Here is a 13283-nt window from a genome sequence, read left to right as displayed (position 1 = left end):
TCGGTTTCATGAGACAAAGACGGAGGGAAAGTGTCTACCTGCCGTTTCGAATCAACCAAACAATATTTTTATGTAGAGGGAGGTGTAACAATTACAGCGTAAAAGGCAACGTTAAATTGCTAGTCCCGGGCCGCTATAGCTCAGTGGCAGAGCACTGGTCTTGTAAAGCAGGGGTCGTGAGTTCAATCCTCACTGGCGGCAACGACAGGTGATTTCCAACTCTCGTTTGACATACAGGAAAGATCGGTTTCATGAGACAAAGACGGAGGGAAAGTGTCTACCTGCCGTTTCGAATCAACCAAACAATATTTTTATGTAGAGGGAGGTGTAACAATTACAGCGTAAAAGGCAACGTTAAATTGCTAGTCCCGGGCCGCTATAGCTCAGTGGCAGAGCACTGGTCTTGTAAAGCAGGGGTCGTGAGTTCAATCCTCACTGGCGGCAACGACAGGTGATTTCCAACTGTCGTTTGACATACAGGAAAGATCGGTTTCATGAGACAAAGACGGAGGGAAAGTGTCTACCTGCCGTTTCGAATATACCAAACACTATTTTTATGTAGAGGGAGGTGTAACAATTACAGCGTAAAAGGCAACGTTAAATTGCTGGTCCCGGGCCGCTATAGCTCAGTGGCAGAGCACTGGTCTTGTAAAGCAGGGGTCCTGAGTTCAATCCTCACTGGCGGCAACGACAGGTGATTTCCAACTCTCGTTTGACATACAGGAAAGATCGGTTTCATGAGACAAAGACGGAGGGAAAGTGTCTACCTGCCGTTTCGAATCAACCAAACAATATTTTTATGTAGAGGGAGGTGTAACAATTACAGCGTAAAAGGCAACGTTAAATTGCTAGTCCCGGGCCGCTATAGCTCAGTGGCAGAGCACTGGTCTTGTAAAGCAGGGGTCGTGAGTTCAATCCTCACTGGCGGCAACGACAGGTGATTTCCAACTCTCGTTTGACATACAGGAAAGATCGGTTTCATGAGACAAAGACGGAGGGAAAGTGTCTATCTGCCGTTTCGAATCAACCAAACAATATTTTTATGTACAGGGAGGTGTAACAATTACAGCGTAAAAGGCAACGTTAAATTGCTAGTCCCGGGCCGCTATAGCTCAGTGGCAGAGCGCTGGTCTTGTAAAGCAGGGGTCGTGAGTTCAATCCTCACTGGCGGCAACGACAGGTGATTTCCAACTCTCGTTTGACATACAGGAAAGATCGGTTTCATGAGACAAAGACGGAGGGAAAGTGTCTACCTGCCGTTTCGAATCAACCAAACAATATTTTTATGTAGAGGGAGGTGTAACAATTACAGCGTAAAAGGCAACGTTAAATTGCTAGTCCCGGGCCGCTATAGCTCAGTGGCAGAGCACTGGTCTTGTAAAGCAGGGGTCGTGAGTTCAATCCTCACTGGCGGCAACGACAGGTGATTTCCAACTCTCGTTTGACATACAGGAAAGATCGGTTTCATGAGACAAAGACGGAGGGAAAGTGTCTATCTGCCGTTTCGAATCAACCAAACACTATTTTTATGTAGAGGGAGGTGTAACAATTACAGCGTAAAAGGCAACGTTAAATTGCTAGTCCCGGGCCGCTATAGCTCAGTGGCAGAGCGCTGCTCTTGTAAAGCAGGGGTCGTGAGTTCAATCCTCACTGGCGGCAACGACAGGTGATTTCCAACTCTCGTTTGACATACAGGAAAGATCGGTTTCATGAGACAAAGACGGAGGGAAAGTGTCTACCTGCCGTTTCGAATCAACCAAACAATATTTTTATGTACAGGGAGGTGTAACAATTACAGCGTAAAAGGCAACGTTAAATTGCTAGTCCCGGGCCGCTATAGCTCAGTGGCAGAGCGCTGGTCTTGTAAAGCAGGGGTCGTGAGTTCAATCCTCACTGGCGGCAACGACAGGTGATTTCGAACTCTCGTTTGACATACAGGAAAGATCGGTTTCATGAGACAAAGACGGAGGGAAAGTGTCTACCTGCCGTTTCGAATCAACCAAACAATATTTTTATGTAGAGGGAGGTGTAACAATTACAGCGTAAAAGGCAACGTTAAATTGCTAGTCCCGGGCCGCTATAGCTCAGTGGCAGAGCACTGGTCTTGTAAACCAGGGGTCGTGAGTTCAGTCCTCACTGGCGGCAACGACAGGTGATTTCCAACTCTCGTTTGACATACAGGAAAGATCGGTTTCATGAGACAAAGACGGAGGGAAAGTGTCTACCTGCCGTTTCGAATCAACCAAACAATATTTTTATGTAGAGGGAGGTGTAACAATTACAGCGTAAAAGGCAACGTTAAATTGCTAGTCCCGGGCCGCTATAGCTCAGTGGCAGAGCACTGGTCTTGTAAAGCAGGGGTCGTGAGTTCAATCCTCACTGGCGGCAACGACAGGTGATTTCCAACTCTCGTTTGACATACAGGAAAGATCGGTTTCATGAGACAAAGACGGAGGGAAAGTGTCTACCTGCCGTTTCGAATCAACCAAACAATATTTTTATGTAGAGGGAGGTGTAACAATTACAGCGTAAAAGGCAACGTTAAACTGCTAGTCCCGGGCCCCTATAGCTCAGTGGCAGAGCACTGGTCTTGTAAACCAGGGGTCGTGAGTTCAATCCTCACTGGCGGCAACGACAGGTGATTTCCAACTCTCGTTTGACATACAGGAAAGATCGGTTTCATGAGACAAAGACGGAGGGAAAGTGTCTACCTGTCGTTTCGAATCAACCAAACAATACTTTTATGTAGAGGGAGGTGTAACAATTTCAGCATAAAAAGCAACGTTAAACTTCTAGTACTGGGCCGCTATAGCTCAGTGGCAGAGCTCTGGTCTTGTAAACCAGGGGTCGTGAGTTCAATCGTCACTGGCGGCAACGAGAGGTGACTTCCAACTGTCGTTTGACATACAAGGAAAGTTGGATTTCATGAGACAAAGACGGACGGAAAGTGTCTACCTGTCGTTTCAAACCAACCAAACAATATTTTTATGTAGAGGGAGGTGTAACAATTACACCATAAGAGGCACCGTTACATCTCTAGTACCGGGCCGCTATAGCTCAGTGGCAGAGCACTGGTCTTGTAAACCAGGAGTCGTGAGTTCAATCCTCACTGGCGGCAACGACAGGTGATTTCCAACTCTCGTTTGACATACAAGGAAAGATCGGTTTCATGAGACAAAGACGGAGGGAAAGAGTCTACCTGTCGTTTCGAATCAACCAAACAATATTTTTATGTAGAGGGAGGTGTAACAATTACACCACAACAGGCAACGTTAAATTTCTACTACCGGGCCGCTATAGCTCAGTGGCAGAGCACTGGTCTTGTAAAGCAGGGGTCGTGAGTTCAATCCTCACTGGCGGCCACGACAGGTGATTTTGAACTCTCGTTTGACATACAAGGAAAGATCGGTTTCATGAGACAAAGACGGAGGGAAAGAGTCTACCTGTCGTTTCGAATCAACCAAGCAATATTTTTATGTAGAGGGAGGTGTAACAATTACACCATAAAAGGCACCGTTACATCACTAGTACCGGGCCGCTATAGCTCGATTACAGACCAATTAGCTTGTGCAACGTAGACTATTAAATATATGCAAAGGTTCTCGCAGCTAGGCTTCAAAGAGTAATCCCAAACATCGTCGGCGAACACCAGTCATGTGCCATTAAGGGTAGAAACATTCAAAATAATATCCATGTATTGCGAACCATACTAGACGTGTGTAGGCAGGAGGGCGACCAGGCGGCTGTGATGGAGGCTGATATGTCGAAAGCATTTGACAGAGTCAACCACGAATTTCTATTTTCCACGCTTCAGCAGATGAACGAGTTTTACAAGACGTGTACAGTTGTGCTACAAGCAAGTGAAAACAAGACTCATCATCAATAATAGGTGCACAAAGTTAATTCCTTTGAGCTCGTCGGTTCGGCAAGGGTGCCCCCTTTCCCCTCTACCTTTTGACATTTATATTGAGCCCCTGTGCCGAAATGTGTTGTGCAACACGGAGATCAGAGGATACCATTTGGGAGAGAGTGTAGTGAAGGTGCTTGCGTATGCTGATGGCTTAACCTTCATAGTGGCAGACAAGAACAGTGTTAAAGCCGTGATGAAGGAAATTGAGTCATACTGCGAAGATTCCGGTGCGTGCCTTAACAAAGACAAGTCTATTGGAATATGGGCTGGACAGTGGGGGTCGACACCGATAACGTTTGAGGATATCAAATGGCAATGCGAACCCAGTGTATATTTAGGAGTGCCGCTGCAGGAATCTCGAAACCCAAACAAGATGTGGACGAAACTGTGCAAGAAAGTGCGGACCCGTGCGAACATGTGCAAAGTAGAGGAACTGTCCATTTTTCAAAGGGCAGCTGTGTGTAATGTATTTTTAGTGGCAAAACTTGTCTACTGGTTGCAGGTGATGCAGTGCTCACGGGCGAAGTTGCAACAATTTCATAGGGTTTTTGCGAGTTTTATCTGGAAATCCAACTTTGAATCGATGCGAAGAAGCAACCTTTTCAAACCTGTGTGTGACGGAGGCGCGGGATTGCAGCATCTTTTCGTTAAGCAATTGATAATGAGACTGTTTTTCTTTCGTCGGTGCAGGCACCCTGTGTTGCGTAGCATGTTACAGAGTGTCGGCTATGTGCACCTCCCCGAGATTGTTGTAGAAACAGTTAAACGTACCTTCTCGGTGTCCGGTTTCTACAAAGAAGTGGTGGAAAGCATCCGTTTTCTTTTGACGAGGTTTTCACCAGAATATTTATTCAGTGTGTCAAGGTCGAAACTCAGAGTAGACCTAGTAGACTGTCTTTTCCCTGTGCCAGTCTATCGACAAATTCCGGATGAATGGTCGGGATTGGATGTATTATGCAGAGTGAGGAAAATGCCAATCAAACCTGTACACTGCAAAAAAACTACCGTAAAATTTATGTATATTTTAATGGCAGCTATGTTGCAGGACTTTTCCCGTTAAAATTACGGCCACTTCGGAAGAAGTACTGCCGTTAAATTTACAGTAATTTTGATGTAACTAGAATGCTGTTTTTCCCGTGAAAATTACGGTGCCTTACAAAAAATGCAGCCGTAAAATTTACAAGGATTTTAATGGCAGCTATGTTGCCGGCTCTTTCCCGTAATTTTCACGGCCACATGAGAGAGTCGGCTTTTGTTTGAAGTGTGGAGTGCATTAATTCCCACAAATTTGGGAACAGCACTGAAGGATGTGTAATTGTGTTTGTCTTCCTTTAATGGAATTGCAAGTCATGCAGTTATGTGTGACACAAGTCATAGAGTACAGGACTGAGCATTTATTGTACATACAGAGAAATGGTGAAAAATCTGTGACATCTGTTGAATCTGCAGCGATAAAAAAAACATCTTAGAGTTGCAAAGTATATTAAGTGTATCTGGTTACCAAGTAAAACGTTCCCTTACACTTGTGCTGTTTTCGACACAATCTCCAGAACTTCTTCATAGGTTCTGGCTTTGTTCTTCAGCTTGCTGCCCCTGCAGGGCTGATCCACAGTATACCCCTGTAAGAAAGAAAATGCAGGATATGTAGTACGACAGTTACTACCATTCGAATGCAGGTCCACATGCACACACCTCTGCACATTACACGTTCAGTATGGTGGCACTAGTACAGGCACCTTCATGGTGCTGGCTGAGTACTTTCCAATACAAGCGAAGAAATATCTTAAGGTCTTATACTGTTCATAAAGACCTTCACTCATACTGGGATAGTACATATATCGATTTGAATATTGTTAGATATTGATGATTTCATGTGGAGTGACTGTGTGAAGACGCAATGACCTTACAGTAGATGGGTAGAAATCCAGCGAACCGGTAGAATGTAGGAAGGAGTTGCCTCAGGAATGACCTTACAGTGTTTGTCATTATAGATGTAGCCTAAAATTGTTGAAACGAAGAATATGTTTGGTTATGAAATAAGCACGCTTCACTCGTATAATCACAAATGTCACTGAGATTGTTCCAGGAAATACATGCCAAGCAATTCAACAGGTAGTTCCAATCACAAAATACGTTTTAAATGAAAGAATCAGCAACGCCATTAGTGAAGAAAGCACAAATTTTTACTTTTGATGACTAGTGACACGGGTGATGTATGCAGGAATGAGATGGTTTATGGAAAATCACTGCACTAATCTCACCATGCACCAGAGAATTGCGTGCTTGTGTTTTGTTATAAAATATGTACCACATAAATTCGCTGCACCCTAATGTCATTCATACTGACACATGCACGTCCCGCACCTGTACTACTCATCACCGAAAAAAAAAGGGAGAGAAAGCACACAATTTCCATGTTGAATCTAACACTGATTTCTTTGTTCCGCACACAAATCATGATTAGAGCTACCTACTTGTTTGCCTCGCATCTATTTTACCCACTAATCATTTTAAAACAGCATACTGCAATTGTGTCGCACCAGTATAATATTGTGTGATCAAAATGGGCTTTCTGTACAACTCAGTTTTTAGACTATAGTCATAACAAAGAAACAACTTTGTAATGCTTCTTGCATTCTGAATGAATAAATACTATGGAGAGCAGACCACAGCATCACGGTGCACCAGCGTACAGAGGGCACCACACTTTCTTACTGCTAGGGAGAAACAGAAGCTGGGTGATTTCACGCAGGATCAGGTAGGGTGGTCTGATCAACGTCTCCAATTTTTTCTTTCAAACATACATTAAAGCCTCGTCCCTAGGAAGCATACTGGCGCTGAAAGTAGTTGAAAATAATTGGTGGTTATTTTTTAATGAATTATCATTCAGATGTGGGCATTTCGACCATTGCACTTCGTACGCAGTTCAACGCCACATATCTTCATATCTATTTGACATATTCAGCTGAATTTGTTTTCAAGTGTTGTGTTAGGTGGGTAGCACTGCGTCCTATGCTCTGAGAATCCTAAGGTTTGCCTCTGAGGAGATAAAAAATCGCAAAGTTGCCTCATTTGTAAAATATGATACATTTTGAGAACCTCACAACTCGGCCCCCACTTGTGATGCTTGAAAATGATCTGCATCATTTTGTTTGTTTCGAAATGACCTTTCTCCGCATAGCGATTACATCGTATCGCGAACTGCACCCCAACGGTCGTTTTGTGAATGGTATCTACGGAAAATGCGTATACTCGACATTGCACATCCCATATGCTGTTTGGGATCCACACCAGGAATATTTGATACATGCCCTGGAATCAGTCCAGAACAGGGCCGCACGCTTCATCACCTCCAATTATTCATCGGATTGTAGCGTCTCGGGACTAAAAGAAGACCTTGGCATGGACCATCTCACATTCAGACGAAAGGTCTCCCGTCTGTGTCTTTTCCATAAGCTATTCTATAACAGAAACACTCGTGATCGTCTTCTCCCCCTCTCTACAATATACATCTCTACCACATCTCTTCACGTCTATACATAATGCACAGTTTACAGAGTTACATGATGTACAGAATTACATCTCTTCACGTCACGGCCACGCTCACAAGATTAGAACCCCACAATGTCATACTAATTCTTTCATGTACTCCTTCATTCCTAAAACAATTCGGGACTGGAATAACTTGCCAGAGTCGATCGTTTTTATGCAAGACCCCGCCCACTTTAAGGCTGCCATCACCCAACACTACAAAACATAGCCTACATCTCATGATCGCTCCAGCGTCACTTTCCGCCACCTCTTTTCTTTTATTTTCTCACCTCGACCGTCTTCTCCTTTTGCATTCATCCAATGTCATTTTTAGTGAGCACTGCAAATCTATTGTTTTATATTGGTTGTACATCTGTTGCAATATTTTTGCTATTTGTCTGTTTGTTTGTTTTTTTTATTTTTTACATGCTTTGTTTCCTTGCCTTTTTCCTTGCCCCTCCGTTGTGTAATACCCCCTTGGGGGTCCTCAACGTATGTAAATAAATAAATAAATAAATAAATATATTCCCACTCGTAAACTAACAAACGTTCTTCATGATGACTCAAAACAGCACATAAAAAAAATTGCTTCAGACATGGTCGAAATTACGTTGCAAATGACATTGAGTTATGAACGTAACTTCGACCATCCCTGAAGCAAATTTTTGTGTGTGCTGTTTCGAGTCTTCTCGGAGAATGTTTGTGAGTAAAATGAACAATGTCACGAATGGGAACATATAGGATACACGCTGTTGAATTTACGCATTTCTCGTAGACACCCTTCATAAGTGGACTGTTAGGGCCGTTGCCATAATTCACAATGCAATGTACTCGTTATGCGAGGAAAGGGCATTTCGAGACGAACGCAATGATGTCGGTAATTTTCCGGTATCACAAATGGGGGACGAGTTATGAGCTTCCCAAAACGTATCATATTTTACAAATGAAGCAACTTTGCGATTTTTTGCTCATCAAAGATGCACCTTCTTACAATCTGCAGAACTTCGTATGCAGTGCTACCCATCCCAGGCAATACACGGATAACAAATTCAGCTAAATATGTCAAATAGTTATGAAGATACTTGGCGTCAAACTGCATAGAAAGCGCAATGGTCGAAATGCCCACATCTGAATGATAGTACATTAAAAAATAACCACCAATTATTTTCAACTACTTTCAGCGCCAATATACCTCCTAGGAACAAGGCTTTAAAATATGTTTGAAAGAAAAAAAATGAAGAGGTCGACCGGACCACCCTGTCTGATCCGGTGTGGTCACCCAGCTTTCAATATATTAAGATATGGAGCTACACGTACTAGCCAGCCACCAGTAGCTTTACTCAACGACTTTGTTTCCGACAAAAAATAAGGAGAGGGACACCATTATCCGCCATGCTATGCACTTATTGACACAAATTCTAAGTGGGTGAGAAGGCACAATTTCAATTGCAAAGGAATGCTAATGTTCAAGGGTGGACAAGCAGCATGCCAACCCAACAAAATACCCTAATTCCATGTGAAGTTATAAGGAACACCAGCTCCTTATGTTCTACCTTTCGAGACATTGGTGCGACATTTAAGTTATGAACACGACAAGCATGTGTTACAGTCACTAAAGAACAGCAGTACAAACAGCTAAATGAAATAAGCTGGAATAATATCAGTTTCTAGTTGAAATGTGCTCCTGCAGAGTGAAGGATTAAAATGATAAAGTGATGCAATGCTGATTGATGATAAAAACTGAAATACTCACTCAGTATCACGAGAAACCATGCAAAAGAGATGCCCCCTCCTGGATCTTCTTCCAGAAAGTGGTCCAAGGCCAAGGGTGTCTTGGATGCCTTTCCACACGACTTGGCCAGGAAGGATGGTGTGCCCAGAAGTGACCATCTCTGCTGGAAAAGATTGGAACCAAACAAATTATGCAGGGTCAAGAACACGTTAAACATGTTCAACAATCATGACATCGTTCAAGTAACACCGCATTGACAAGTCATACGCATATGAAGCATGTGATATGTCATATACGCATGTTCTTAGATCTTTTCACCTAGAATACAAAATTTACAGCAGAGCGGTTTAGCATTCAGTATCTTGGAGCACTGAAGTATGCAAAGAAGTAAATCTAACACATAAGCGAGATAATTTACCCCCAGGTTACATCAGTGGGCATATGCGCACGGAGCTTGCTCAGCTTCTTTTAGCCGGCAGCAGCTTCAAGTAACGGTGACTGGAAATAGTACACAGGATCATTTCCCTTTTCGCGTACAATAAGGCGAAAGTATATGTCTTCTGGGAGTACCCCAGCCAAAAATTTTTTTCACTGGCACCAGTTGAACTGTGTTATCGAACAGGGACCAGTGCAACCGGTTCCAGCTCAACTGGTACCAGTTGGGACAACTGGTCTCTGTTCGATAACACAGTTCACCCAGTCCCAGTTGCAACTGGTCCCAGCCAAGACTGGGCCAAATGCGCCAACTGGGCCGAGACTGGGCCAAATCAGTTGGGCCAACTGGTACCAGTTGTGACTAGGACCAGCCAGAAACCATTTGGCCCAACTGGTTTCTGGCCAGTCCCAATCTGAACTGGTTTCTAACCGGTCGCAGTCTCGACTGGAGCTGGTTGCAAACCTAATTGTTGAACTTGGACCAGTTGAAGTGGTTTGACTTACAGTGGCCTGCTCGGACAGAGGCTAGCTGGTAGCCAACCAGTGCCACTTCGCAGGATCGCTGTTCCCAGCAACGACAGATCCAAAGAACTGCAATGCAAAATTACATTTTATTTGTAATCAAACATTGCACATATTCTAATGTACATGTAGCGTAACTATAATGTAATTAAACAAAAGCAGTAGAGGAACTACAGAGTTACATGGAATAGATAATATTTCATGGCTGATGGGTCCCTTGCTCGACTACCTTGTGGTCATCTTGAATCATTCAACAAAGTATGTGAGATGTTCTTAATAGCACACGATGGATCGACATTTTCCTTTGAGCCCAAGTAGCTTAAGGTCTCTGGAAAGTTGAAAAGGCACAAGTAAATATGCATTCAATTGCAACATGTAATTAAAGTGTGCAGTTAATTTGAGCAGTCGTGGCCCCAAAAAGCACGCAAATCTCTCAACCTTTCTGTTGTGGAGTAGTTGGACATATCAACTAAGAGATTCGCCGGCTTTCGGGGGCAATGAGTACTACTCATTGCCCCCGAAAGCCGGCGAAGCTCTTAGTTCTACGCTAGTTCGAGAACACCCGTGGTGTGAAGGATCTAAAACACGAGCATGAACGAAGAAATACAAAGACAGAAACACGAGAATGAAACAAGTTGCTGGTAACGTTAACTAGCTACTCGTACGTGTTACTCGTAAAACGGCATGCACTTACAGGTGCCACGAACCTGACGCGGAACAAAGAGATGAGGTTCTAGTAGAATATTTCTAAATGGTGCACAAGGGAAAAGCACTTAAGCATAGTACTCACGATAAAGCGGTATCCACAGTTGTAGTCCAGCTGTAATCCTATAACACCCGCCCGCCCGGCCGCTGGCGCTCATTGTACTGTCGCACTGTCGTAACTTACAGACAAATCCTTTCGATTATAAAACCAACGCCTGTGTCACACATCACGCTAATAACGAGCAAAAATGCGTTGCACAGGCAAGCCGCTAAGCAAGCGACCGTTGCACAGTGAACGCATCATTCACGCCCAGGCAAAAATCTGGAGTGGGACCACTTCAAAGTGGTTTATTGGACAGGTCCCACTTTGAGTGTGGGACCACTTAGTGACTGGGACCAGTCGAAAGTGGAACCAGCTTCACGATGGTCCCACTTGAAGTGGAACCAGTGGAATTGATCCAGTGGTCCCCTCTGCTAAGTGGTCCGGGATCCGGCCACTTAGCAGCTGGGACCACTGAATGCATGACCGAAAATAATGCGTAGAAATGCACATATTGCTCAAGTAATTACCGTTTATTCTGCTAAAAGCATACACTGAGCAGAAAGAAATAATCAATACATCTCTACATTTACATACCACGTAAGTCTGATCACTGACTGTGTCTAGACCAGTGTTGCGGATTTGGCCGCTCAAATCGGATTTAAATCAAATCCGCATTTTTTCTGAAGGTAGTAAATCAAATCCAAATCAAGTCCGGATTTAATTTTGACACGTTAAATCAAATCCTTTTAAATCCGGATTTGTTTTCCTGGACCTAAATCAAATCCGCTTTTAAATCCGGATTTATCGAATCTTTTGACAAATCCGGGAGCCAAAATTCGTGCAGTAGTATTACTAGACCTATAACCGTATCTACAAATTACTAATACTGCACGTATTCACTAAACAACGCTTAAATAACAGCGTCACGTGGCACAAAGAGCAATAAATTTCGTCTGATTGACGAGGATATAAAGTGCCAACCTATCAATCCGCTGGCCGAAATTTTATTCATATTTTAGGACATAAATTTTTGAGTTTAGAAAGACATTTTCGGTTACGCCTGCTCGGCGTGTACCAGACTATCAGTCATCACATATCAGTCTGTGTCAGGCGCGGATCCAGACGCTCGGTTTGGGGGCCGGTTTCTTTGTCGCAGCGCGTAGTGGGGAACGGGGGAGAGGGAAATTCAATGTATAAACTCACGTTTTGGGGGGCGCTTGGGGGGGAGCAATTTGGCGAGTTGCTTCTACTTACAGCCGTCTGCTCGCTCTACCACAGGATGTATAAATGATATCTATACCACTCGATAGAGAATGAGTTAGCGGTTCTAATCAATCTACCTTCAAGCGAATGCGCGTACCCGCTCATGAACAATAAAAGTTCCAAATCGTACATTTTTTTGCCGGAAGTGCTGTGTTCGTGAATTTTTTCGTAGCGCCCCCTTAAAGTAGGAGTCACGGGACTTTTTCCGCGTGCTGTCTTGAACCCATAGTTTTTATCAGCCAAATTTGAAGGATGTGGTAAAACAAGAAGCGCGTTGCTATGAGGTCAAAGTTGGGAAAAAATTCGAACCAACATACGCCGCCGCAATCTTCCGCCTCTCCATATCGGAAACGGTTCATCGGATGGAGTTGGAAATTGTTGCATTTGTCATCAATCGAGATGCTATCTAACATAAATATTTTTTCATGGAAATTAAAAATTGTCAATTTCCCACGCTTTTCGATTTAAAAAGGAACTACCCAAGAGTGGACAGAAGGCGACCTGACTGTCACCTCTAGCGTTCGCACGCCCCATGCGGGCAACGGGCATGCCGAGCGTGCTCCTTCTTAAAGGTTGAAGACGCGCAGCCATTTCGGATCGTTGGGATCGTTGAATGTGGATGTTGTATTTCACGCTCGACCAGCCGCCGTACGATTAGCTGGAAGCTAATACCGGCCGCGTTTTGGAGGGCATGAGTACTTCCCCCAGAGCTAGGCAGTCCCGAGCATTGCTCGAGCCCAGAGCTGCGTCGGCCTGCAGTGTGATAGCATTAGATTCCTCCTCACGAAAAAAAAAAAATCGTGCTCCGTCATTTAATTCCCCGTTGGTTCAGACGGCTCGCCTCGCCAGTGCGTAGCCGACAGCTGGCCACTCCGCCGTGCGGAATTGCGCAATGCCAGTGGAAGAGGGGCGCAAAGGGAAGCCCAACGAAAATACATGTAATGAATGAATGATGGGAGTTGAGTTGAAGGCATCCAAAAAGAAAATAGTAAAACTTTATCGAAAATCAGCCGCACTTTCTGTTGCATTGCCAACACGTAATTCATTAAGTGCCCTTAAATTTTTGTGTTACACCAAAATAGAAAAAGTGATACTAAAAGTGCATTGAATCGTAGATGACTGGCTCCCTCTGGGAGGGGCAG

The 13283-nt window shown here is 44.0% G+C and overlaps 1 protein-coding gene, 1 long non-coding RNA gene and 14 other non-coding genes across 18 annotated transcripts in view; 15 read left to right on the top strand and 1 right to left on the bottom strand.

The window, feature by feature from the left end:
* The first annotated feature begins 129 nt into the window (after positions 1-129).
* On the top strand, positions 130-201 carry Trnat-ugu (transfer RNA threonine (anticodon UGU)). The gene has a single exon. It is a non-coding gene; the product is annotated as a tRNA-Thr (tRNA).
* Positions 202-372: 171 nt separating this feature from the next.
* Positions 373-444, top strand: Trnat-ugu (transfer RNA threonine (anticodon UGU)). Its single transcript has one exon. It is a non-coding gene; the product is annotated as a tRNA-Thr (tRNA).
* A 171-nt stretch (positions 445-615) lies between these two features.
* Trnat-ugu (transfer RNA threonine (anticodon UGU)) lies at positions 616-687 on the top strand. Its single transcript has one exon. It is a non-coding gene; the product is annotated as a tRNA-Thr (tRNA).
* A 171-nt stretch (positions 688-858) lies between these two features.
* Positions 859-930, top strand: Trnat-ugu (transfer RNA threonine (anticodon UGU)). Its single transcript has one exon. It is a non-coding gene; the product is annotated as a tRNA-Thr (tRNA).
* Positions 931-1101: 171 nt separating this feature from the next.
* On the top strand, positions 1102-1173 carry Trnat-ugu (transfer RNA threonine (anticodon UGU)). The gene has a single exon. It is a non-coding gene; the product is annotated as a tRNA-Thr (tRNA).
* Positions 1174-1344: 171 nt separating this feature from the next.
* Trnat-ugu (transfer RNA threonine (anticodon UGU)) lies at positions 1345-1416 on the top strand. Its single transcript has one exon. It is a non-coding gene; the product is annotated as a tRNA-Thr (tRNA).
* Positions 1417-1587: 171 nt separating this feature from the next.
* Trnat-ugu (transfer RNA threonine (anticodon UGU)) lies at positions 1588-1659 on the top strand. Its single transcript has one exon. It is a non-coding gene; the product is annotated as a tRNA-Thr (tRNA).
* A 171-nt stretch (positions 1660-1830) lies between these two features.
* Positions 1831-1902, top strand: Trnat-ugu (transfer RNA threonine (anticodon UGU)). The gene has a single exon. It is a non-coding gene; the product is annotated as a tRNA-Thr (tRNA).
* A 171-nt stretch (positions 1903-2073) lies between these two features.
* Positions 2074-2145, top strand: Trnat-ugu (transfer RNA threonine (anticodon UGU)). The gene has a single exon. It is a non-coding gene; the product is annotated as a tRNA-Thr (tRNA).
* A 171-nt stretch (positions 2146-2316) lies between these two features.
* On the top strand, positions 2317-2388 carry Trnat-ugu (transfer RNA threonine (anticodon UGU)). The gene has a single exon. It is a non-coding gene; the product is annotated as a tRNA-Thr (tRNA).
* Positions 2389-2559: 171 nt separating this feature from the next.
* On the top strand, positions 2560-2631 carry Trnat-ugu (transfer RNA threonine (anticodon UGU)). Its single transcript has one exon. It is a non-coding gene; the product is annotated as a tRNA-Thr (tRNA).
* Positions 2632-2802: 171 nt separating this feature from the next.
* Positions 2803-2874, top strand: Trnat-ugu (transfer RNA threonine (anticodon UGU)). Its single transcript has one exon. It is a non-coding gene; the product is annotated as a tRNA-Thr (tRNA).
* Positions 2875-3046: 172 nt separating this feature from the next.
* Positions 3047-3118, top strand: Trnat-ugu (transfer RNA threonine (anticodon UGU)). The gene has a single exon. It is a non-coding gene; the product is annotated as a tRNA-Thr (tRNA).
* A 172-nt stretch (positions 3119-3290) lies between these two features.
* Positions 3291-3362, top strand: Trnat-ugu (transfer RNA threonine (anticodon UGU)). The gene has a single exon. It is a non-coding gene; the product is annotated as a tRNA-Thr (tRNA).
* A 741-nt stretch (positions 3363-4103) lies between these two features.
* Positions 4104-13283, top strand: part of LOC135381243 (uncharacterized) — a 48632-nt gene continuing 39452 nt past the window's right edge. The window contains exon 1 of the mRNA XM_064612539.1: positions 4104-4895. Within this exon, the coding sequence (XP_064468609.1) occupies positions 4104-4895 (792 nt within the window). The remainder of the gene's footprint in view (positions 4896-13283) is intronic.
* On the bottom strand, positions 5285-11737 carry LOC135378531 (uncharacterized). Of its 3 annotated transcripts, XR_010418438.1 has the most exons (5): positions 10360-11737; positions 10113-10199; positions 9195-9336; positions 5432-5529; positions 5285-5353 (listed from the first exon to the last, which is right to left on the bottom strand). It is a non-coding gene; the product is annotated as an uncharacterized LOC135378531 (long non-coding RNA). The 3 variants fall into 3 exon arrangements; XR_010418437.1 differs by having other exon boundaries at positions 10113-11737; XR_010418439.1 differs by having other exon boundaries at positions 9195-9333; positions 10113-11737.

This window comes from Ornithodoros turicata, chromosome 1, assembly GCF_037126465.1.
Source record: "Ornithodoros turicata isolate Travis chromosome 1, ASM3712646v1, whole genome shotgun sequence".
NCBI classification, from domain to species: domain Eukaryota; kingdom Metazoa; phylum Arthropoda; class Arachnida; order Ixodida; family Argasidae; genus Ornithodoros; species Ornithodoros turicata.
This window is presented reverse-complemented; position numbering and strand designations above follow the sequence as displayed.